Source organism: Cynocephalus volans, chromosome 15 (assembly GCF_027409185.1).
Source record: "Cynocephalus volans isolate mCynVol1 chromosome 15, mCynVol1.pri, whole genome shotgun sequence".
Taxonomy (NCBI): domain Eukaryota; kingdom Metazoa; phylum Chordata; class Mammalia; order Dermoptera; family Cynocephalidae; genus Cynocephalus; species Cynocephalus volans.
In genome coordinates this window covers 49,316,392-49,342,765 of record NC_084474.1, presented here as the reverse complement: position 1 = coordinate 49,342,765, position 26,374 = coordinate 49,316,392, and the positions used below count along the sequence as shown (strand labels likewise).

General features: G+C 41.1%; 1 protein-coding gene across 7 annotated transcripts in view; it reads left to right on the top strand.

Moving 5' to 3' along the window:
* CDH17 (cadherin 17) overlaps positions 1-26,374 on the top strand; it is a 53,823-nt gene that overhangs the window by 13,156 nt on the left and 14,293 nt on the right. For 4 of the 7 annotated variants that reach the window (XM_063079864.1, XM_063079863.1, XM_063079860.1 and 1 more), the window contains exons 3-12: positions 4,380-4,514; positions 5,406-5,544; positions 7,438-7,596; positions 7,687-7,886; positions 10,211-10,342; positions 10,654-10,804; positions 14,652-14,867; positions 18,435-18,511; positions 20,422-20,613; positions 24,883-25,127. In XM_063079864.1, the coding sequence (XP_062935934.1) occupies positions 4,380-4,514; positions 5,406-5,544; positions 7,438-7,596; positions 7,687-7,886; positions 10,211-10,342; positions 10,654-10,804; positions 14,652-14,867; positions 18,435-18,511; positions 20,422-20,613; positions 24,883-25,127 (1,646 nt within the window). Of the gene's footprint in view, positions 1-4,379; positions 4,515-5,405; positions 5,545-7,437; positions 7,597-7,686; positions 7,887-10,210; positions 10,343-10,653; positions 10,805-14,651; positions 14,868-18,434; positions 18,512-20,421; positions 20,614-24,882; positions 25,128-26,374 lie in introns of those variants that run through there. The other 3 variants (XM_063079862.1, XM_063079861.1, XM_063079865.1) reach the window with 3 other exon arrangements.

Here is a 26,374-nt window from a genome sequence, read left to right as displayed (position 1 = left end):
CTGCGGGAACCTTGCCTTAGCCCTTATTGGCCAAATACGCGCTTCCGCGCTCGAGGTTGCAATAGCTAGGCATTGAGACAGGATGCATGCTCTCTTGACCTTTAAGCTGATAAGATTATGTAAAAAACCTCCCCTCTCCATCTGCCTTTAAAAGCAAGTGCTTGTGTGATAATAAACGGAACTGCTCGCCAGAACCCCCGCCGCGTCTGAGTGTCCTTTAACCGGGCTGTTTTTGGGGCCGGCGGCTGTGCTCACCTCTCTTCACGGCTCTCTTCCCCCGTCTCCTTCCAAAGGGGACAGGAGGCAAAGAGTAATCCCGGGCCATTCGCTCACCCACCGAAAGCAATGAGGCTAGTGCTGTTCAGGTTGGCCGGCAGCGGACCCGACATTGATCTTTGGTTTTTAGAGTGTTATTTCCACATATTTGTGAATTGCCCAAATTTTCTGCTATTATTGATTTCTTATTTTATTCCATTGTGGTCAGAGAATATACTTCAATTATACAAGGACTTCAATCCTTTTAAATTTGTGGAGACTTGTTTATGGCCTAACATATACATTATCCTGGAGAATGTTCCAGGTAACTGGCTTTTGTTGGATGGAGTGTTAGTTTCTAGTTGGTTTGTAGTGTTGTTCAAGCCTTCTGTTTCCTTGTTGATTTTCTATTTGTTCTGTACATTATTGAAAGTGAAGTCAAAATCTCCAAATATTACTGTTGAATTGTATATTTTTCTTTCATTCTGTCAGTTTTGTCTTCATGTATTTTAGCGTCTGTTGATAGGTACATATATATGTGTATAATTATGGTTTCTTGATGGATTGATCCTTGTATTATTATAGAATGTCCTTTTTTGTCTCTAGAAACAACATTTTTTGTCTGATATATAGCTTGTTTTACCCTCATTTTAAAGGATAATTTTGTTGGATTTACAATTCTTGGCAGTCTTTTCCTTTCAGCACTTTGAGTGTGTCATTCCACTGCTTTCTGGCCTCCATGGGAAATCAGCTGTTGATTTTGAGGATACCTTGTATGTGATGAATCTATGCATTCAATATTCTTTTGCTGCTTTCAAGATTCTCTTTTACTTTGACTTTCAAATGTTTGATTATGATGTGTCTATGTTTGGATCTCTTTGTGTTTATCCTATTTGGAGTTCATTGAGCTTCCTGGATATGTAGATCTGTGTTTTTCTCAAATTTGGGAAGTTTTTGGTCATTCTCCTTAAAATAACCTTTCTTCTCTGTTTGCTTTTTGTCCTTCTGTGACTCTTATTATGCAAGTATTTGGTTGCTTGACAGTGTTTTGCCAGTCTCTGGGGCACTGTTCACTTTTATCCATTCTGTTTTCTTTCTGTACTTTAGGGCAAATAATCTTAATTGATCTCTTTTCAAGTTTACTGATTTTTTTCTTCTGCTAGGTAAGTCTGCTGTTGAGCCTCCTGTAATTAATTTTTCACTTCAGTTATTGTATTTATCAACTCCAGAATTTCTATTTTTTTTAAAAATAAAATTTCTATGTCCTTATTGATATTATCTCTTTGAGATATTGTTTTCATATTAAAAAAAATTCTTTAGACATGTTTTCCTCTAGTTTTTGAGCCTATTTACAATAGATCATTTAAAATATTTATCTAGTAGATTCTGTTGACTGCTTTTTTCCCCTGTATATGGGATGTAGTTTCTTATTTATTTGTCTCTTAGTAATTTGTTAAAGCTGGACATTTTCAATAATGTAATGCGGCAACTCTAGAAATCATTATCCCTTTCTTTTCCCAGAGTTTGTTGTTGCTGTTTGTTTGTTTAGTTACTTTCCTGAACTAATTTTGTAAGGTCTATTTTTTGTCATATGTGCCCACTGAAGTCTCTTCTCAGTTCAGCTAGTGATTGGACCACAATTTCCTTAAATGTTTTGAACCAATAAGTCTCCTAGCCTTTACCAAGAGGCACTGTGTGCATGTTAGGGCACACTTTCAACAATGTGGCAAGCTGGGCTGGCCAGGTAACTCAGTTGGTCAGAGCCTGGTGTTATAACACCAAGGTCAAGCGTTTGGATCCACCTACTGGCCAGCCATCAGAAAAATATAATAAAAAACAATGTAGCAAGCAGTTTACAACTCTGCCTTAGCCTTTACTTCCTACCTGTTCAGAGCCTCAAGGTGAGCCAGAGGTGAGGGATTAGGAATTTCTCAGACCTTTTCTGGGCCTATGCACAGCTCTGCTCATGAATGTGACTTTCTTTATTCCCAGGAATATATCAGATTTTAAAAGTTTCCTATGGACATCTCATTCCTCAACTTTTTAACTTTTTTGGTAAGCTTCTTATTTGCCTCAAGTGTTATTACTGCCTCAGGCAGCTACAGTGTTAAACAATTGCTGATGATTGTTTTTAACAAATACCTCAAGGGAAAAATTGTTTGTAGTGAGTGAATTGAGTCAGGTCAAATAAAGACAAGCCCTGTGAGTAAGTGTTTCCAGTGTAATGCCAGACAGGTCAGACAATAATAATTTTCTGGTGATAAGATTTTTGGGAAGTTCCATACCCCTTATGCACCCTCCATGGTACAGTGGTTGTGTGGCTGTTTGGTTTAAAGGCTACTTCAGTTCTTAGGAGAGAACAATGGGATTAGGGCATTTTAAAACACCACAAAGCTTAGTTCTTACTGGGTCAGCCCCGTGCCTCACTTGGGAGAGTGCGGCGCTGGGAGCACAGAGGCCGCGGGTTCAGATCCTATATAGGGATGGCCGGTGTGCTCACTGGCTGAACGTGGTGCAGACCACACCATGCCAAGGATTGTGCTCCCCTTACTGGTCAAAAAAAAAAAAAAAAAAAAAAAGCTTGGTTCTTACTGATATTCAGTAGTTTTTCTTTCTCTCTTTTTTTTTTAAAAAAAATAAACATTCCTTGGATTTTGCCAGCATTTGGTTAGCTTCCCAGGTTCTGGAAAGGTTCATATTTGCAATTTTTGCCAGTGTTCTCATTGCTTTTATGGAGGAACAGTTTTGTGCACGTCCTTACTCCACCTTTCCCACTGACGTCCAGGTCTTATTTTTTTAAAAAAAACATAAGATAGCAACACTTTCATTTATTATATAAACAACATAAGGTCCACAAGAAAACATGCACAAAAATTCTCTACCCATAGTCTTACCTACTTAACACACCAAACGTTCTTTTTTAAAAAAAATTCCACTTCTTGCCCACTGACATAATGCTTTTGGTACTGTTACAGTCATAGTCTAGATTTACTCTTATATTCTTCTTTTGTTACTTTACATCAGTTATTGTTTCTTAATAATTTGTATAATGATAATTTTTAAAAATTTTATTTATTTTGGTTTTTTTTGGTGGCCAACCAATAAGGAAATCTGAACCCATGTGACCTTGGTGTTATAACACTGTACTCTAATCAACTGAGCTAACTGGCCAGCCCTTATAATGAACATTTTAATGATCAATGTTCTATCAAGTATATGTACTATAATAAATTTCACCATCCTTTTTTTTTGACCTTTTAGGAGTTTCCAACTTTACCAGTATTGCGAATAATGCTACTTATACTACAAGCATGTAGTAGTTTACTGTTTAAAAAAATATGTTCTTAGGATAATTCTGTATAGTAATGTTTGCTATCAATAGCTACAAAAATTTTATGTATCAAGTTATTTCCAAAAGGATTGAATGAATTTGTATTTCCATCAACAATACTCACATTTCTTTATAACCTTACTAATATTGGTATTATTGTTTTATAATATGTTAATAAAGATATATAAAAATGTATTAAAAATTATTAATGAGGTTGAACAACTATTATGTCATCTTAGTTTTATGTGAGTTGCCTACTATGTGGTCTTAAAAAGAGCTACTGCCGTCCCATGAATAGTGGTTGATATATTCTTCATTTCTGAAAAAGTAATTAAGAGATTATCGTATAGCATCATACCAAGTTTAAGCCACTTGTAAGTTGTTTTCATTAATATTAACCTGTGCCAATCTTTGTCACAATTTTTAGAAGTGACATCTAAATGATATCTTTTTATCCTAGCAATAAAGCTACCCTTTCTAATGTTTCTTAGAAGCTGGTAATGTCATAGCTTTCAGTTATTCCCAGAAAAATCTCCTTTAACCTCAGCTACAATGTAAAGCATCAATGGCTTTTGTCAGTGTATTGAATTATATGTTGTTTCTTGAGGAAAATGTATGTTGAATGTTACGTGGTTCATGTGCAAGCAAACTTTCAGATGTACCACTTTAAAAGCTGAGGATTTTTTATTTATTGACCATACAAATGAAAACTCTACCTGAAATTGGTGATTTTCTACAAAGTCCAAAGTATTGTTTTTCCGTACAACCTAATCTATTTTTTGCTTTTTCCTAGTTTAAGGCCGATCCTCCTGCCGTGACTTTCAAACTAACCGGGGAGACAGATGACACATTTAAGATAGACTCAGATGGACTTCTGTATCACATCAAAGCCCTAGACAGGGAAACCAAAGCTATTCACAATCTCCAGGTGAATTGGGACTAGACAAAGGGATCTAACTCCAACCTCTCTGAGCACCCTTTGTTCTGGAAGTATCACTGAACCTTGGTCCCTTGCATAGAATCCTGTTCTAGCTCTTCTAATATTAATGGCTTGCTTGGAAAACCTCATGTCTACTTTTTTTTTTTTAACCAACTACAGAGGGGCATGGCAAAGGTACTTTCTTCCTTAGGTTTTTTGACCAGAGTCACCCAATTTACATTGCCAACACCCTCTCATGGCATTACTCATCCTAGTAAGCACCTGGATCAAAAGCAAGCCAATGCTTCTCTGATTCTTCACTGGTGTATGCCTGTGGCTACTGTGTGGGCTCTGGGCCCACCAAGAAGGCAGATCAGTGTTGGGATGGAGTTCTTTTGGGCCTTAAAAGAAGCAGAAGAAACCAGTGATCAGAGGCTTACTGAAAAGACCCTTCTTCCTCTTACCTCCTTAGTTTTCATGGTTAGTATCTGAATACCTAGGGATAGCAGAGAGCTAACTGTGAAAAAGAGTGCAAGTCCAAAGCTTTCTGCCTGGTACCTTCTGCTGGGGGCTCTGGAGGCTGACAGTCATAATGGCCCTGTAAGAGGACATGACGCTTCCATAGCCTCAAGAGCCAAAGTGCTCTCATTTCACTAACTTCAGCCATTTAGAACAGAAGCATGTCCAGTGTCCAGCACACACTCCTGCTAGAAATTCACTGTCTTGATTAGCCAGGTGGGCCTCTATTTTAGCAGCTCCCAATTTGGGCGTTCATGGGTTCTTTCTCCCCTGTAGTCACCAGGCCATGGGTTCTTCAAGCTCTAATTTCCTTTAAGTGATGTTTGGCATGTGATATGAAACTCAGTCTCACCAAGGTGGTTTCCTTTTCCTGAACATCAGATTGCAGCCCTGGATGCTCAGGGAGCTACAGTGGTGGGCCCAGTCCCCATTACCATAGAAGTGGAGGACATCAATGACAATCGACCCACGTTTCTCCAGTCAAAGTATGAAGGCTCAGTAAGGCAGAACTCTCGCCCAGGTAATAGGCAGGAGCCTGGAGGTATTTATGGAAAGATGGAAGGGTATCAGGTGGAAGGGGCAGATTTGTGTGGCTAACAGCCGCAGTTATCGCTCATTATGCACTTACTGTCTTATTTAAATCTCACACTGATTTTCTGGGAGTTATTTTATTATCCCTACTGCTCTAGAGCAGGGTTTCTCAACCTTGGCCCTATTGATATCTTGGGCCTGATTTTTTTTTTTTTTTTCATGAGGGGCTGTTCTGTGGATTGTTGGGTATTTAGCAGCATCCAGTGACAACACTCCCTCCCCAAGTTGTGACAGTAAAAATGTCTCCAGACATTGCCAAATGTCCTCTGGGGGGCAAAATTACCCCCACTTGGGAACACTTTTCTAGGGTGAACTTAAAATACCTTAGAACTCTATAATACCCTGGAAAGGTGAGCTCCCTCTCTCATATCCTTTCAGAAACATAGATTATCATAGTCACTGCTGGTTTGTAGTTCTTTTACTTCTCTTACGTCCAACTCCCAGCTATGGTTAAATCTCTCTATCCTGCATTGACCTTCTATCCTTCATTTCCACATAAGCCCCTCATCAAGGCATAAGTGTGTGCAGCAGGCACCTAGAAAGGAGCATCACATCTGAACAGTGCACCTAATGAAAATGAATATTAGATTTTGGCATTCTCAGAAGGACTCTTGACCATTTCCATCAGCTCACCATCAAGCTTCCCTTTATGTTACTTAATCTTTTCCTCCTCTCAGTCTTCAATGTCCACTTCCAATAATTCAGGGGAAAAATTCCGTCTACTTTATGAGGTGGAGCAATTTTACTGTCCTTGATTCTGAGGTTGCACAGCAAAGACTCAACTAACAGACTCTGCTAAATAAAAATCCTTCAGGCTTTACCTTTTCTCTCTTCATCAATAGGATCTTCTACAGAAGTGTTTTTCAAACTTTTTGGTCTCAGGACTCCTGTATTCTCTTAAAAATTATTGAGGACTCTAAAGTACTTTTAAACATGTGGGTTATATCTAGTGGTGTTCTGGCAAATGATTAACAGCTGTTTTTCTGGGGGGGGGGGAAAAGCCCTGCTTTGTAGCATTTGCCAATTTCCATGGTATAAATACTCCCACCATGGCCTATTTCAAGCTAATGGTGTTAATAATTGACTCACAAAATTTCTGAAAATCCAACAATTGGCTCTCATGAGCTGGCTTCAGTACCTAACTGGTTATACTTATCAATATGTACTGTATTAGAAATTAAAACTGAGAAATTAAAAAATATTTATTAACTTAAAATAACACTGATAACCATATTTTAATGGAAAATAACTATTTTCAGATAAAAATAATCTAGTGAAAAGAATGACATTGTTTTAATCTTTGCAGATCTCTTTGTCCATGTTAGTAGAAAAACAACTGGATTCTCATGTCTGTTTCTACATCCCTTCTGTTGACATATGATACTTTGGTTGAAGTATATGAAGAAAAATTACCCTCAAAATGTGGACGTTCTTTGGTACTATACCAAAACTTGACAAGCGGTAGTTTCTTAAAGATTAGTTGTAATTTGGAATCTGAAACCTATTAATGATATATTTTATACTTCTTCACACTAAAATTCATTAAATTATCTCATGCTTTGAATATATCTTTTACACATGCACAAATTTTAACTCCACAGACTCCTTAAAACCATCCCAGGAACACCCCAAGGTCTTAGGACTACTCTTTGAGAAACCCTATCCTAGCTAGGGGAGAAGAATAGAGACTTATTTCCCTAGTGATATGAATTATCACACCTTCCTTCATTCTATCTCTGTTTCTTAGAAGGCAAAAGTGATTATGGTTGGTTTGGGTTTCAATTAATATCTTTTATTGGGGGGGGTACATTTTGTTAAACAGGAAAGCCTTTCATGTATGTCAATGCTACAGACCTGGATGATCCAGCCACTCTCAATGGCCAGCTTTTTTATGAAATTGTCATTCAGCTTCCCAAGATCAACAATGTCATGTACTTTCAGATCAACAACAAGACGGGGGCAATCTCACTTACCCGAGAAGGTAAGTTAAGGGCTGCCCTCATAGCACTAAGTCAGACTTAGGTCACCTTCACAGACATTTTCTTTTCTCTTCTCCCCCCACTTCCCATAGGGTCTCAGGAATTAGATCCTGCTAAGAATCCTTCCTACAATCTGGTGGTCTCGGTGAAGGACATGGGAGGCCAGAATGAGAACTCCTTCAGTGATACTGCGTCTGTGGATATTACGGTGAAGGAGAATATTTGGAAAGCACCAGAACCTGTGGAAATTGTAGAAAACTCAACTGACCCTCACCCCATCAAAATCACCCAGGTAGTACCCAAGTAACACCTAGAGCCTACTAGATAAATGGCTTCACTTTGTAGCGACCCACCCTCATGATTTTCACTTATACATTTATTAGACACATTTTTGCATTATAAAAGCAAATATAGTTTAATTATAAAGCAAATAGTTTCTGACCCCTAGTCTCTGGAGTTTACTATCAGTGATGGAAAACTTGAGTTCACATATATTTGAGCTTTCAGAGCGAACTCTACTCACCCTCACCTTAAAAGTAGATACCAGTGATGTTTGTCATTCCCTGTCACTAGTGTGGGGTATGGCTTCCCTAGAGAGAGTTGTATATAGTGCATACATCGTGTATATTCATGTGGTTTGAATTTAGGTTTGCAAATACTTATGAAAGGCTGCTTTTTATTCTTGTGGGAAAACATCTTGACCCAATAGACTCATTCCATCAGAGGTTAAGGGACAGAGACAGGATTGGCCAAGGATAAAAATGTCATAGTAAACAACCTTCACCCTCGGACTCCCCCCTCTGTCATTCCATCTCCTGTGTGTGCCTCTTCCTCCATTCAAATGCTCCTACTTCCCCACCCCTATGGCAGGTGCTCTCACCTTGGTCCCCTCTTACCTTATTTCTTAGAAATCCACTCTTGACTCCACCCAGATCGGATCTTTTCTGGTAGCCTAGGAGGTTCCTTGACATGAAAGCTGTGAGTTAGTGGGAGATCCCTGGATTTGGAAGCAGACAACCCAAACCATGCCCTTGTTTTAGTGTTTTAACAAGTGATCATAAACAAGTCATTTAACTATTCTGAACTCCAATTTCTCATCAATAAAATGGGGATAAGAACACCCTTCAGGGTTATTGTGAAGATTAACAGAGGCAGTATCTGTGAGAGTGAATAAAGGATGCCAGTGGTAGGAGGAAGTACTGGTCTGTATTTCCCCTGGGAATCTTTAAAAATACTATTGTTAGGTGCCCTGAAATGGTTCATCCCATCATATCTATTGTCTAACATTTACTAAATGTTGAATTAATGAACTTCATCTTCAGAGAGGAAAAAAAAAAAAAAAGAATGAAAGCAAGAGGAATTGTGCTTCACCAGCGAAGAAAGCACGTCAGCACTCATTACCATGAGAACTTCAGATCTGGGGCCCAGACGGAAGTCTTGCTATTTATTATTTAGGTTATCCCCACAGAGATTTGAAAATGTTAAAAAGAACTTGTAGGTTTAGTTGCTCTTGGTGCTCCCCAAGAAAAGAAATTCTGGGGTGCCACACCCAATTGCCAAGCCTGGAGAAAGTGCTTTGGGTGTTCTGAAACCTAGTGAGAGGAGTGGGGAACACAGTTCGAGAAGAACTTGGGCTGAACTTTTAGGACACAAGGGGGCTCATTTTAGAACCAAGGACACAGTCTTTGGCATAGACAGTGGGTGGCACTTAAATAACTAGTGAGGGATGAAGTTGTTTCCTTGATACCCTTGCCAGGCTGGTCTGAAAAAATTGTTTAGTTGTGGACATTTCAACTAGCTGAAGGACCCTGGGCAAGTCACTTAAATTTTTTGTGCCCTAGTTTCCTCATGTATAAAATTGGGATAACAGTCTATAGTTCATAGGACTGTTTGAGGAGTAAATGAGGTAGTACATTAAATTGTTTAGAATTGTGTCTGGTATGTGGTAAACCCTCAATAAACATTAGTATTAGAAAATCAGAGGCCAGGCTCTGTCTATACAGCAAGTACAGCAAGTAGACTGGTCTTGTTATTGAGCTTTTTTTTCTTTTTTTTGCCAGGTTTTTCGCAAAACAGCTCTAGGAGTTGGCAGCTATTCTTATCCCTGAAGTCTTTAAGATGAAATATTTAGGGGAGGAATGTGCCTTATTTATGTATCATTTGTCTTAACTACATAACGGCATGGAGAAGAGTTTAAAGGGTCTCCTATTGCTCTTATTCATCTTCATTGATGAATTTTAGAAGCTTGTCATGCATCATGGCTTAATCCTCAGATAATGCCAGCTAAAAAGTACATTTTGTTTCTTAAGTTGATGTCTTATGGATATGAAGCCTTCACAGTCAGACTTCCAAAAGAAAACAACCCACAAACTCTTTAGAAGGTTTGCAAAGAACTGCTTTAGAGAAGAAAAATTCCCCGATGTGCTTTTTTGAGCAATATAACTTTTTTAAAAAAAGCTCGAAATAAAAAATATAATTCAGTTGTTATAAGAAACCATGGACATACAAACAAGGTTGTCAGAAATTTCAAACAGAGAAACAGAAAACTGTTTATTTCCTTTCCACTTCTCTGGGTCCAAATGTATCTTTCCTCATGATTCACCTTGGGCCCTGTAGGTGCGGTGGAATGAGGCAGGTGCACAGTATTCCTTATTCGAAAAAGAGAAGCTGCCAAGATTCCCATTTTCAATTGACCAGGAAGGAGATATTTATGTGACTCAGCCCTTGGACCGAGAAGAAAATGATTCAGTGAGTAACATGGGAGAAACTTCACAGGCGACAAGACAAAGTCCTATGCCCATCTGCAGTTGACAGCAAAATTGATTTCACTTAAAGAAAAAAAAAAAAAAAGTATTTCAGATCCCAGCATATTATTGACTCTTAAAGGCATTATAATATGATAATCTCCCCACAAATCCGGCCCATTTCATTTTTTCTTATTTCGCAGTTCTAAGTAAATTGAAAATAAGGGGATAAATGAAATAGAAACAAAACAGCTATTTTCTCTGCATTTTAAAGGAGATGGTGAGGGAGTCTTAACTCTGACCTTCTTGTTGTAGTATGTTTTTTATGCAGCTGCAAAGGATGAGTATGGAAAACCACTTGCACGGCCACTGGAAATTCATGTGAAAGTTAAAGATATTAATGATAATCCACCTATATGTCCAAGTACAGTGACTGTATTTGAGGTCCAGGAGAATGAAAAACTGGGTAAGAAATGAGAGCTGTTCAATGCTGTGTAACTGTCTTCCCTGTGTTAACTCTGTAACACGTTTCTTCTCTTTTTGGGTACAATGTGGGCAGGCAGACCTAACTGGGAGTCAGTTGTCCATTTCTAGTGTGGCATAGAGGTTGAATGCACCTTGGGAGTCACATAGGTACAGTATTTTGGATCAAACAGTATCTGGGTAGTATTCTTAAATTGGAGCTTTTATAAGCTGCTTATAAAAAGCTTATCACCTTTCTGCTATCACTAGCACCATAACCACCTACACCAGTATCCTGTATACGTGTGTAAGATATTTCATTTGCAAAATTTTTCCATAAATGATCTTATTTGACCTCTAATAAGCTCATTAAAAGAGATATAATCTCATCCAAATTTGCTAAATATTTAAATACACTCAAAGCAATAAGTAGTTGACTTTTAACCCTCTCTAGGAAGCTGAACAATTCAGCAGGCTGGGAGATGAGGTCTCATCTATTTTTGTCCTTTTGGTCTTGACTTGCTACATTTTCTTTTGCTTTGTCTCATGACAGCTTTAGTTTTGTATAGGAACAACTACTATAAGAATTTATTGCTTATGATTTCTGGGAGTTTTATAACTTCCCTGGATTTGGGACAGTCCTTATCTATTTCCTCCTTGGTGCTGAGACCTTTGACTGAGCAGGCTGGCATTTCTTGAAACGCTCTGGTCTGTTGTGCTCTGAATGATTCAGAGGCTTATGAGCTGAGCAGCCTCTTACAACTACCATTTCTAGGGCTCTGCCATCCTTGTGGGCACTCTCACCATTTTCTTTTCTTCTGTCTCCTCCTCTCACCGCACAACTTCAACATAGTGGGGGCTTTCCTGGAGGTCTGTTGTGGCTTGGTCACTCTGTGTCCATACTTTTCCTTCTTGCTGTCAGGTGTCATACACAGGCCACGTGTTGTCCATGTGTTCTGTTCATGGCCTCTTTGTTTCATTTATTCCAACTCTTGCTGCAACAGAAAGAGTTAAATGACAGCTTGAAGGCTTTCAGTTAACTATAAGGAAGAGTCCTCTCACAGAGACACTTGTGTAACAATGGAATGTGTAACAACAGCCAGCAAACACTTGTGGTATCACCCTTTCTGGAAACCTGAGATGGTCTGTGATGTGAATGAATGCAGAAAACCTTTAAAGACCCTTCAAGATGGCATCTCAATTCTCTTTGTATTGGGCCAAACACTTAGTGTATTTGTCATCTATTGCCACATAGCAAATTGCCCCCAAACAGAGGATGAAGGCAAAAAACATTTATGATCTCAGTGTCTGTAAGTGAGGAATCAGTGCAGTTCAGCTGGGTGTCTCTGATTCAGAGTGAGAGCTCGAGAGAGAGAGAGGGAGAAATGATGACTGAGGCAGAAGTCATTGTCTTTCTACAACCTAATCTTGGAAGTGACTTCCCATCACTTTTGCCGTACTCTATTTATAAGAAGCAAGTCACTAGGTCCAGCCCACAGTCAAAAGGAGAGGGTTATGAAAAAGCATGAATATCAAGAGATGGGGATTATTGGAAACCCTTCATTTGGGAAGAGGCATGCTATTTGCCTCTCTAAAATTGAGAACTTATTTTGTAAAAATATTTCACAAAGTCTTTAATGAACCAGATGTTTTTATCAATTAACTGAGAATGTTCTGTGTATGCAGGCTAAAAGAGATATGACAGTGCCCCTGCCCTTTGGGGGCTTACTGTCTAGCTGAGCTGACAAGACATCCATAGATAGAAACATTAGCAAATAAAACCTCAATAAAATATTAAATTATTCCTCAGTACATTTATATTCTCCAGTTTGGTGTCTTGTATTAGCCAATATCTGGTGGGACTCATGTCCCCAAGTCTTAGCAATAACAACGCTAATTCTTCAATCCCACTTGTGACCAAGTCTTATGTGTTCATACAGAAAGGTAGACTCTCATATAAGCTCTGCTTCCCTAAAGTATTTCTGGATATCCCTAAGAGGTGTGGTGTATACACCTGAATCATTCTGGGCTGTCACTTTTTCCTGGCCTCAGTCACTCAGAGACACAGTACTCCTCTCAGTTCTGGCTCATCCACAAAGTCCTCTGCTCCCACTGAAGGGTGTCGCCTGAAGCTAACAGTCCTCATGGTGCCTCTGACAGCTGGAAGTTCCTGTGGAATGAGAGAACAGTGTCCTCAGGGTTATACTCAGTTACTGCAGGGAAAGGTCCAAAGCAGGGCTCTTAGGCACCAAAGGATTGCGGAATTTGGCAAGGCACTCTTTCATTCCAACATACAGATGCTTTTCTTATCAGGACATATACATACCACAGAGGTTACTTGGTTGTGATGGATTCAGAAATAAGCAGCTGCCACTGCACTGAATATGTATATTCTTCCGTCCTATTGATCACAATGGCCCCCTGCACCCAGCTCATGAGATATACCTGCATGCGTTTGGCTCCAATGTAGACACAATGTAGGTCCTTCCCTTCCCCTCCCCCCACCCCAAACCAAGAAATCCTCTAAATTTCCATATAAGTCAATGGACACAAACTGACATGGGAGAGGAGGTGCTATCTAACTCCACAAATGGGATGAATTCAAGTTTTGGCTCTTAGGTGGAATTATTGCTGCATGTAAAGAAACCCACAATTCCATTTCGCAGAGCAAGATGATCCAGAACCTATCAGAACTCCCTCAGAGCTGGGAGCAGCACTGAGTCATAGCCACTGACTTGTGGAACTCCCCGGACTGAACCACAAACAGAAATAAAACACGCAGGGCCGTGAGTGCTGCGCAGCAGAGAGGATGCGTGGCTGCTCTCTGCCCCGTGTATTAGTGTCTTAGGGCTGCCGTAACAAAGCACCACAACTTTGGTGGCCTAAAACAACAGTAATTTATTTTCTCAGTTCCAGAAGCTTGGAGTCTGAAATCAAGGTGCTGATGGTGTCATGATCCCTTCAAAGTCTCTAGGGGAGAACCTTTCCTTGCTTCTTCTGGCTTCTGTTGACTCCTGGCTTTACTTGGCTACTTAGAAACCAGCAACATAACTCCAATTTTTGGCCTCCATCTTCATATCATCTCCCCCTCTGTGTGTGTCTCTGTGAACTCCCTTCTTATAAGGACACCTATTACTAAACTTCGGGCCTATCCCAAATCTGGGATGATTTTATCTCAAGGTCTTTAACTAGTTTCATCTGCAATGACCCTGTTTCCAAATAAGGTCCCATGCTGAGGTTCCAGGTGGACATAAATTTGGGGGAGGGGGACTTTGCTATTTGTTATGGGCTGAATTGTGTCCCCCCCAATTCATATGTTGAAGTCCTAACCCCCTTTTATGGTCTGATTTGTGTAACTTCTCAAATTCATATGGTGAGGTTCTACCCCTAGTACCTCAGAATGTGACTATATTTAAAGATAGGATCTTTAAAGAGGTAATTAAGGTAAAATGAAATCCTTGGGGGGGGGTCCCTAATCCAATATGACTGGTATCCTTATAATAAGAGGAAATTTGGACACAGAAGGACAGCCATCCATAAGCAAGGAAGAAGTCTTAGAAGAAACCAACTCTGTCAACATCTTGATCTCAAACTTCTAGTCTCCAGAATTAAGAGAAAATAAGTTTCTATTGTTTAAGCTACCCAGTCCATGATGGCAGTCCTAGATAACTAACACACTGTTCAACCTATTGTACCATGGAAAGGGTTAGAAGAGCAAAAATAAGTTTAAGAGCCTTTGCTCCTGAAGTTGTTTACAGTGTTTTCTAGGAACCTGCTTATCTAGCAAACCACTTTTTAATAGAGTACATGGATCTTATAATGGATGGATTTCCTTCTTTCCTTCTCTATAGGTAGCAATATTGGAACCCTTACTGCCCATGACATGGATGAAGAAAACACTGTCAACAGTATTTTAGGGTACAGAATTGTGGAGCAAACCCCCAAGCTTCCCACAGATGGGCTCTTCCTGGTCCAAACCTATCAAGGAGTGTTCCAGTTAGCTAAAAGATCCTTGAAGAAGCAAGATACTCCTCAGTACAACTTAACAGTAGAGGTGTCCGACAAAGGTAAGTATCGTACCCACTGTCGCAAATGCAGATAATTGTTTTCCTTCCAGTTATGATTCATTAGGCTGCTCTAATGCCTGGCTTATTACAGAATGATGCCATTTAAGAGTTCTTTGCTTCCTTTGTGCAACACATGCAACACAGAAGCAGCTGGGTCAACATGGTAAAGCCCAGAGTTGCAGTCCAGGCAACATTGTTGTGCTTCTCTGGATCCTCTGAGAAGCAGATGCCAAGAGAGGATTAAATGTACAAGGATTTTAAGAGGGGGATGCCTTTGAAAGAAAATGCAGAGGGACACAGGGAGGCTGGGAGAGGCATCAGACGGCAATACAAGCTTGACCCTTAGTGAAAGAGAGAGGAGGAAGGAAGGCTGGGAAGAATGTCCTAGACCACTAAGCAGTCTAAGGAAAGTGCAGCATGGTTGTTTAGAAGTCCAAGATTGGTGGCCAAAGGAGTCCATCATTTCCAAAAATGACTGTGCCTTAGCATCACTGCCTTGCTCATCACTGGCTGGGGTGGCCCATGGCAGACGCAGCCTTGGTGCAGATGCAGTGATGGGTTTCAGAGCACAGCAGTGGAGCCGTCATCAGTGATTATTCCTGTTGTTGGAAGTCTGCCAGGCATTCTCACAGCCACCATGATCACGAACAAGAAAACTAATTGTATTTCCCAAGTCTTGCTTTTGAATGCAAAGGGCTCTACAGTGCAAAAGTGGAGGAGAATTGCATCTTGTGGGAAGTTCTGTCTTCTCCTACCTGCTTCTACTTGGCCACTTGTCAATATCAGGAGACATTCTTTTCTATTCTTTATACAATTCCAGAGCAAGTCGTTCTTAATCTTTGTTGGGCCACAAGACCCTTAGAGAATGTGATTAAAAACTATGCATTCTCAAATAAATGCACACATTCTTATGAAAATGAGCACAGACACATAAAAATATACTTACTCAGAGAAAGACTCATTTCAGGGGCACTCAGATTCCTAGAAGGTTAAGAATCTTTCTTTGAGTTAACTAGCACTGAATCTTAGATTAATAATTCAGAAATTGTTCCAGTAGGAGGCACAGGTTATATAGGAATGGAAAAGAAAAGAACATCATCTCATGCTGTGCTTCACATTTCTCCCCTTTACGTGGATGTTGGTATTCTGGGGAGCACTGGTGTTTAGCAGGCCACCAATGCAGAATGTTTGAAATCCAATAATGTGACAAACATTGAGTGTCTAATATTTGTCTAGCATACGTTATGAGGTACAACAGAAGTATAATAAATCATCCCTGCCCATGATGAACTAACAGCTTCACACTATTACCTATCCATTCCTTCAGCAAATAGTTATTGACATTTACCTTGTTTAAGGCCTCATCTAAGGTATTAGTGATACACAGATGACCCAGTGTCTGTCTCCAGGAGCACTCATTCTGATAGAAGAGATGGACACATGAATCAATAAATTGCAAGGAACACGCACAAGGTAGCCCATGAAGGAAATGGGTGACACAGTGGAGGGAAAGAGCAGGCGTGGCAGGTGTCATTGAGCTGAGTTCTGAAGGATGAATGTGACAAGTTACAAAATCATGTAGGGCTTACAGAGGAGTGGGAACCCCATGTGCAAACACATGGGGACCTGACGCAGTTTGAAGTTATAAGAGCATAGAGTGGAAATCAGATTACAAATTGTTTATGTGCATGAGTACATCTATAAAAAATATGGACCAGATTATAAAATATATTTATTAATATGTGCATATGTTGATAGAATTAAACATTCAGTTTCACACTGCAAAAACATAGAGACTAAGCTGTAATTAACATAGTTTTACATAAAATAGTGAGGGCCTTTTACCAGGGAGATTTGCTGCTGTCCCAGTGAAGTTTGTGCAGGGCAGTGAGCCAGGGAGTTCAGGCCTTGGGACCACCCCAGTCTTCAGCCTTTCTTGTTCTGGGGACCAGCCCCAACTTTAATCAATACCTGCTTGCTTATAATTACATTATTATTAGATTGCGTGCCTGACGTCATGTTCAGTGCATTGAGCACAAGTACTAGAGTTAAACTATCTGGTATGTTAGCATTCTCGTAGGAAACAGATGGCCCCACCAAAAGAGGGCAAGCAAAAGAATTTAAAGGAGGGATTATTTGTAATGATTGTGAGCAGGGTTAAGGGAAGCCAGTGGGAGGTATGAATTGCTGTGAGCAGCCTTTACTACTCTAAAGCCTGAAAGGGTGAGAGGAGGGAGAATCCCCCAGAGGAGCAAGACCTATGCCTGTAGGTGCAAAAGAGTGACACCCCACCACTTCCCTCCTGCCCTTCCTCCAGTCTCCTGCCACCTGTTACCCAGAGGGCAAGCATGGTTGTTGATGCAGTTTATAAGGTCAGCCCCTGGGGAACAGAGCAGTGTGAGGAGAGGCCAGTGGACGTGGAGGGCCAAGGGAGTCCATGGATTCGAATCCTGGCTCCACCACTAGTTAGTTGTGTGACTTTGGTCAGTTTACTTAACTTCTCTACCCATAGCTTTCGTGTTTGTTAAATGAATGGGAATGACAATAGTACCTATATCATAAGTTACTGTGAAGATAAAACAAGCAGTGCAGGTGAAGCAGTTCCTACAGTGCCTGGTACCTGGAGACGGCTAACAATCTGTGTTGTGATGAGCATCTCGGTTCTGTTGTTATCCAAGTTTCATAGATAAACTGCTTGGGGCACAGAGACATTGAGTGACACACTCAAGCGCTCACACATCTTGGAAGTGGCACAGACAGAATCTGCACGTGGGATTCCAGAGCCCAGAGTCTTAACTGTTATAGGATACAGTGCCTTGTGGTCAGAACGATGGCAACCCCAGCAAAGAGCCTGCTGTCTTGCTTCTTGTTCTGGCTCTTTCCCCAGCCAGGCATCTCATCCCACCTGCACTCCATGCTCATCTTGGATCTAGGTTGAACCTGATCTCTCTGACTAGGTCTTCAAATTGTGAAACCTACCCCTGAAAGCCTGTGCAATTCCCAGGGTTCCATGAGCTACCTGTGTCCCCACCTTCCCTCCTGCAGGCTGGGCAGCAGACTCTTTGGAGGAGGCAAATTGAACCACTTCCTCACCTAGAGGGAAGGGAGCAGGTATCCCTGGAATCTCCCCACCATAGGGGGCAGAGCAGATGTAGGATGGATGTGTTCTGAGAAGGAAAGAGGCATGGGGGTGCCCAGGTAAGCCTTTCTGGAAGGAAAATTTTGCACTGGACTGTGAAGACTATGTAAGTTTTGTGAGTCAGAAAAAGAGGCTGCTTCACACAAAAAAAGACCCATCTGCTCAGGAACAAACCTTACCTAGGATGGGGCAGGGCAATGGGAAGCCCAGGAAAACCTCTCAGGTCTTTCTCCAGGCACCCTGCCCCTTTGGTGACAGGCTTGTGGGTACCGGTGGGGAGCAGAGAACTTTTTCTCCACATAAATTGCATGTCAGCTGTGAAGTTGTTATTATGGCAGTCATTTCACTTGCCATTTTTTTCTTGCAGATATCTGATTTTAATGCATGATTTTCAGTGAAAGTTTCTGTAATATGATTTTGGTTTTCAGATTTCAAGACCCTCTGTTTTGTGCAAGTCAACATTATTGATATCAATGATCAGATCCCCATCTTTGAAAAATCAGATGTGAGTAGTTGTCACCATTTGTTTTTTCTTTACTTTGTTCATATTACCTGACCCTACTTCTGGGATAAAGACACAGACAATAGTTAGGAAAAATTCCAGACTTAACAGGTAGTCTGGGTCAAGGCACCATCAACAAACCCAGACACCTTCTTCAGTGGAATTCTTCAGGGAACACTAACATTCACTGTTATAGTATCTGGGAACATCTCCAACGGCTCATTTACCTCAAGGCCTGCTCAAAAGCTACAACCACAATCTTTGTCAAATTGAAAGGAGTTGAATGGCCGCTTGCAATTTGTCATCGTATGATTTGTATGTATTAGGACAATAAATAGATTACTGCTAGGTCTCAAATAAGCATTTTTAGTCAAATATTTAATATTTGGAATATTGGCAGTTTAAACTTATTTTGTAATAATTGGGTAACAGAAAAGGAGAAGAAAAAAATCTCTGGCTTAAGCTGAAGGAAATTGTGCTTATGATATTTGCAAAAATTAGGAGAATTGGGCAGAAAGAAAAAAATCAGTCTAGAACATCAAGAAAAAATATAAATTTACTGATTTCTTGTCGTTGATATGGGCTTTAGACTTGGTGATGGCTTTATCACTGCTTCCCTTAAAAGGGACATCTCTATTTTGAAGGTGAGAGAAGCCCATCTGACTAGATTGGTAAGTCGTATGTAAAGTCAGTTATATGGCAGCACAGAGCCCTGTGATGATGTTTGTAAATCAAAATAAGGACAAGGTTGTGACAAAGGAGGAAATTGATATATGAGGAAGCTTAGGGTGGGAAGAAGTGTGACCGAATATATCTTGTATAACAGGCAGTGAGGTTAAGCGAGCATGAAATGAAAAACCCATTTCTTCTCAGCCTCTATTCTCTTGGGCATTTTCTCCTTTCCTAGTGTTGTGATTGCTCTGCACTTCATCTGGACCATGTTTTTTAGACTGAGGGTAAGAATCTTGCTGTGGGGTCCTCAGAGTTTAGAAATGCAAACCTGGCTATAGAGAGAGTGAAACTACTTCTCTCATTGCCGTCGTCCTCTCCTGGACTCTCCCTGTTACCATCTTTAAGATCATGATGCCAAGAAAGGTGATCTGGGGTATTTTCAGGGGAATGGGAGAGGGTATAGGCCAGTGATTAAGAGCACAGGCTTTGGACTTGGACAAATATGGGTTTGAATTCCAATTCTGTGACTAGCTAGCTGTGTGATCCTGGATGGGTTTAACCTCTCTAATCCTTTGTTTCTCTGTAAATGGAGTTGGTAATATAGCTATTCGGTAGGGTGTTTTGTTGCTTATCTTTATTGAGCACTTAGTATGGGCCAGGCATTTGGGGGCTTTACATGTATTGTCTCCTTTAATCTCCACAGCAAACATGAAGTAGGTTCTATTATTATCATCTCCATCAGACATATGATGAAACCAACACTTAAGAAGTGAGGTAACTTGCTTCAGGTCTCCCAGCTAATAAGTGGCAAGCCTAGGATTCATACTCAGGCTGTTTGACTCCAGAGTTGAGGCTCTTAACTTCTATTTCTTGGTTGATTTAAGAATTAATTAAAATAATGTACGTAAAATACCTGCCATTTCATAGGTACTCAATGCATTGTAGCTATTCATTTATATCATGACTAGTACAATGATAATTATAGTTATTGAACATACTGGATATGGCAGGGGGAATCTGCTTTAGAATCCTACCAGTAGCTCTGAGATGTTTGTTTATGAGTATGACTGACGTTAAAATGAACTGCAACATATTCATCAATAGGAAAAACATGCCCCATAAATATCAATGCATATTATGACGTGTGTCCATTTTGAAACCAAAGAAACTAATTTGTCCTCTGGCAATTACGCTTAATGACGATGGACATTCTCATTGTTTCCTTCCCTTTCCTTCCTTAGTATGGAAACCTGACTCTCGCTGAAGACACAGATATTGGGTCTACCATCTTAATCATCCAGGCCACCGATGCTGATGAGCCACTTACCGGGAGCTCTAAAATCGTGTATCGGATTATCCAGGGAGACAGTGAGGGGCGACTGGGGATTGACACAGATCCCCAAACCAATGCCGGATATGTCACAATTAGAAAGGTAAATAGCCCATTCAAAGGAATTTGTCTTTTTTGTGTATTAATTTACTAATGACAGCATGAGGACCTATAAGCAGAGGTGACATGTTAGCAACGACTTCTCAGGGAAGGTGATAGACTCCTGGAGCACCCTTAAGTTATTCTTGTCCTCCTGAAAGACAGAAAGCCAGGATTCTAGTCCTGTTCCATGCAACCTTTTGGATATATTTATACTAAAAAATTGTTTGTTTATCTGAAATTCAAATTTAACTAGGTGTTTATATTTGCTTGCTAAAGCTGGCAGCCTTAGGATGGGTGGCACTCGGGGTCTCTCTTCCCCCTTTGCAAATGGGGGGCATTAGGCTGGATGAGTCCTATGGACCCAATAGGGTATAAACTCTTATTCTATTGTGCCAGGCAGAGACACCTCTTGAATAATGACTGGAAATTGATGGCCTCCTTTCAAGATTTAATAGATAAGTTTATCCCCTCCCCAACCCCCTGCTTTTCTTTCATTTTTTATAGTGCTGCTAAGCACACTGGCTCGCACTTTGTCTCTCCCTCTGTAAGGACTGGGTAGTCTGGAGTCAATTAGTTCTATTTCTTTATATAGTGTCTCCCCCCAACCCTCCCTCAATCCACTCCTGTCTCCACCGTGGACATCTGAATCTCGACTCTTTCCTCTGTGGCTGCCTCATCTGTATTTAGAGCATGCAAATGGTTTACCAGATGACTCAGTTGGAAACAGCCCTTGATGTCATCCAATATATTTAAAATACTTTTCTAGGGGAGAGAGCAAAGCCTCCCAGTTAAAAAGGGCCAGAGTTACAGCATTAGACAGCCTGCAAAAGTTGAAGGTTTGCAGTGTAGTGTGCTGGAGGCTGTAAAAGAAGGCCCTGGAGGACAGTTTTGAGCCAGAATAAAGGAAAGCTGAATGCAGAGGCTAAAAATGAAGACAATATAGAATAATTTAATAGGAAATGGACAGAAGCACAGGGGAAAAGTGCTAGTGCTGTAGTAAGCCTGGGACAGTTGCAGAATTCTGATCCCATTGTTACCCTGTGTCTCACCTCTGACAAAAGTCCTCACTAGGTTTCAGTGGAGAGGTTTGTGTGAGGACCAGCTCAGAGCATTAGCATTCTGTGTGAGTCTGGCATTTAGAAGCAGTGCCATTACAGCTTCCCTTTTCGCTCATGGCTGTCTACATGGAGAGAAAGAACCTCAAAAGGAAAGGATAAAGGGAAGGGCAATTTTCAGAGTGGGCAGGGGTGGTCTGGGCAGTATGTTGGTGTGATCCCTATGCAGGAGACGGGGGCAGCTTTCTCCCATCCTTTTCCAGGACCAGAGATCTCTAGGGGTCTAAGGGAAGATAGAGGCCTATCCATCCCTGTGTGAATGACTCCCACATGTCACTTTTTTTTTTTGTCGTGGCTTAATTTGGCCATTTATGGCTAATGGGTACTTTTAGGCAGACACTGGTAACTTCAATGATTAACTTCAATGATTAGTGGTAGATGAGAGCTATAGGCATCCTCCCAGATAATCTTGACATGAGCAGGAATGTTACAGAGAGCAGGTCTCTGACCAAACTCTTTGTCACATCCTTATTTTATATGTGGTTGTATTCCAAGTGTCGAGAATATTGCTTGGCACATAGTAGAGGTTCAATAAAACAGCCTGACTGAATGAACAGATGAATTCTGTCCCCTGTACAATTAACAAACAGGCACATAAGTGGTCATCCAACTCCTGCCTCAAGCCCATGAAGCCCCAGCTCTCTGTCCTTTGGGCACTGTTATAAAATTCAAGTGATGATTTGTTTGACCACCCATAGAAAGGTGATCCTTCACAGAACAGCACTCGATCCCTGGAACTCTGAAGGATATAAACTGCTGGCTAGCCAGATGCTTATACTCCTGTTTGCAATGATGAGGGATGTACTATAGTTTTAACCAAACTGCATGTCTTGAAAACCACTCATGTCACCAAGAAAATCTCTTTGTAAGGTCACTTTGCTAATTAACTTTCTAGTTCTGATGAGGTAGTGTTAGCTGAAGGGCTGTAACACAGCATCCACAGGGTAGAAAATTCAATAAACGTTTATCTTCACTGTGATTAGTTAGAGCCAGGATTCTGCCTGTGGACAGGTGTGCTTTCCCCTCATATCTAAGGGGGCCAAACTTGCCTAATTCAACAGTCAGATGGTGCACACGGGGGACAGCTGCTTCAGCCTCTTTAGGGGGAAGCCTGGAAATCGGTAATTTTGTCATGTGCCCAAAGCGATGCTTCAGATTAAACAAGTTTCAGAATTGCTGTCCTACCGTATATTTACCCGTGTCTCACGCTCTGGCCTGTTATGTTGTAGATCATCCTATTCTTGAGGACAAGTGGGGGTCATGAGCTGGAAGCCATGACTTTGAGCCCTGCCTGCTTCATCAACAACTCTTCCTGGGATCTCCTTTCTTGAAATTCAGGGTTTTGCTTTGGTTTTGATTTTTTTTAAATGTAAAATTTGCCACTTCTCGACTATGGCTGGTCCTTTTGAATTCTCAGTTCACGGCCTGTTTTTAACCAGCCTGGGCCTCCTCTGGAAAGCTAATGTGCACGCTTTTTTCTCATCACTGATCGCTGGTGAAAATGTTAAATATCCCCAGTCTCAACCCCTTCCCCTCAGCACTTCATCTCTGCCTCCAGGTTGAATCTAAATCACTAGGTTTGACTTTCCTGGCAGTAGCGTACAAAAGAGGAATTGTGGCATGAGCGGGTTTTTTCAGCTCGCTTGTTGAACACGCCTCACCAGATGGGACTGAGACCTCCAAAGACCAGGCCTTTCGTACCTTTGTATCGCCTGACCCACACACCATGGGTACTGCACGCCAGGGAAGAGCACTGAGAAGCCAGGATGGATAGAATGCAATTCCCCCTCTCACGGAGGTTATGGTCTGTGAGATCTAAAGCAGATAAACCAACAATTGGAATCCTGGGTTAGAAGTTATGAGATTGCAGAGGACGTGGAGCCTGGCCACTTGGGATTAGAGGGTGGGATCAGGGAAGCCGACAGGGAGAGGACAGCAATCAGCCTGCTCCTGAGGGAGAGGGAGTCTTTTCAGATGTTAGGGAATGGCAGACGGAGCCAGTGCAGTCATGCCTCGGGTTCTCTCTTCATGAATGGATATTGCCTTTTCTGTTTAATGGGTGAGGAACTGACGTAAGTTAAGTTAAAGGACTGACAGCTCACCAGGAGGTCCTGGGTCCTCCAGGCCTGGAAAGTGAGTAAACTAGTGCACTTTCCATAATCCATGACATAACTTTTGGGCTTTGCTTTGGGTCTTTCATATTTTCTGAGTCCTGGGTCCCTTTAAGAACCTGATAAAAGCTAGGTACCCTCTCCCTGAAGAACAGAACAAAAAACCCCCATATGCACATATATACAATATTTAGACTTTAGTTCCAAGGGGTTCAGTGACCCTGTGAAGCCCTTTAGTCTCAGTTAGGAAGGCCTGCTTTAGGGGCTGCTCCACTCATCAGCAGGTCTCTAGGATTAGGGTAACCCCACCCCCAGTAGAATCATGAAGTCTGTGTCTAGAGGGACTAAAAGTCATGTGGAACCAATTGCTTATATGATATTTAAGTCCTTTCTAAGCTAGTCTGTCACATGTTGTTTAAGCCTATGCTTGAAAACTTCCAGAGATGGAAATGTATTGTTTCTTGACGCAATTCTTTCCCTCTTGGGTAGCCCTGTTAAAATTCTTCCTTATACTAAACCGACACTGGTTTCTTGAATTTTTATTCCTGGTTTTGTTCAGCATGGCCTGGAACAAGAGCAGATCATTTATCTTTCAATCATCTCTGCTCACCTCTCCCACCCTCCATGAATTTAAAGTCTTTTATTTGGGGGCTTGGGTCCTGAGGCCAATGGGAAATCATTCACCATACAATGCGGAAATCTCTATTATAAGCATTTCCCAACCTGTCTTCTGCAAGCTGTCTTGAGAGAATAAAATCTTCCTGAATGAATGACGTGTTCCAAGGTTGAATAAATATCAGGGCTGCTGCATTCAACTTTTTTCTTCTAGGAGAGTCACAATGCACGTTAACATGTTAAAAGCTCTGATAAGTCCTACAATAAAGACTTTTTCATGGCTGTATTACCATTCTGAGAAGTAGGTTTTTGCTGACACTGGATTAAAAATTGCTGCTCTTTATAAGAGTTTTTTAAGGTGCATAGAGAATGAATCTTTAAAGGGAGCTAATCACCCCCAAATTAATTTTCCCTCTTTTTCCTACATAGCCTCTTGATTTTGAAACAGCTGCTATTTCCAACATTGTGGTACAAGCGGAAAATCCTGAGCCTCTGGTATCTGGTGTAACGTACAATGCAAGCTCTTTGGCTACATTCAAGCTTATTGTGACAGATGTGAATGAAGCACCCATATTTTCTCAAGATGTATTCCAAGCAAAAGTCAGTGAGGATGCAGCTGTAGGCACTAAGGTGGGCAGCGTGACTGCCAAGGATCCAGAAGGTTTGAACGTAAGGTAAAAGAGAACAGTCCTGGGCAGTCCCCTTGTGCTGTAACCGAGGCCAGTGGGGAGGAGAAGGGACTGGGAGGGGTGGGGAAGCTGGCCTGTGCTGACTCCAGGACTGTCCCCTAATGGAGCAGCCAGCTATCTGAAGCAGTGTCCCAGTGCATGAGGTGAATTTGGCCTTCATTCAGGCAGGTGTCAGACCCTGGGGGGCATTCCATGGATGGGGGTTCATCAGTGAGAACCTAGGCTCACGCAGCGAAGCAGCATCAGATTGCATTCCAGCCCACCTGCTGCAGGTCCCAGCTGGGAGCTGGTGAGTTCAGGAGGTGGATTCACCTCCTGGAGACTGGTGAGCCAGAGCCAGGCCCTGTGTCTGAACCAGTGATGTGTACTGGGGTTTGGGGAAGGGTTCCAGCCCCTGATGCAGACTGAAATTCTAGACAGAGAGAATAAAGCATAAGCCCAACTGGACATACTAGGCTGCCCTGCAGGGTTAAGGGAATCTTCTAGATGTAGAGTGCATAGATTCCTTGGGTCTCCAGAGAGCTGGTCTGGGGCAGCAAGACTCATTCTAGGTCCCTTTCCTGGAGAGGCTAATGCTCAGGGTGAGGTGGCTTAACAAAATGTGTAAATATTTCCATTTTAGCAATTCTCAATCACTTTTTTTAATGCCACAGGACCTACATAGATGTGCCTTAAAAATGTGCAATGATGATTAATTTGCTCAGGATATATATGTATATATATCTATATCTGTATAATACCTACAAAATCTTTAAGATCATATAGTTAATAAGCACATAGATAGGACTTGAACTCAGATCAGCATGACTTAAACCAATGCAGTGATTACAAATGACAATTCCTTAAGTTCTATAAACATTTGAGGGAGTCTTGCCTTCTATTGAGCTATCCTTTAAACACACAGAATTAGCTCTTAGGCCTTTTTCTGATTGTCAAGGAGTAAAGTTACCACCTACTATTTTACTCTCTGGTTTCATTAAGAGAGGATAGAACAGTAGGGGATATACTCTATGGTTTAGTGTAGATACTACACTATGTATCAGAGTCACAAATTATGATGGGATGCAAAATAGTTAAATTTTTATAGCCATCTATTTAGCAAATGCTTCTACCTCCTTTATGGAAATGCTATAAAAATCATTGGTCACAGACAAGTGAGTAAAAATTTTAGTTTGTAAATGCGGAAAACAGGCATTTAAGCAAATTTCTGTGATGGAACAAGGAAACAATAT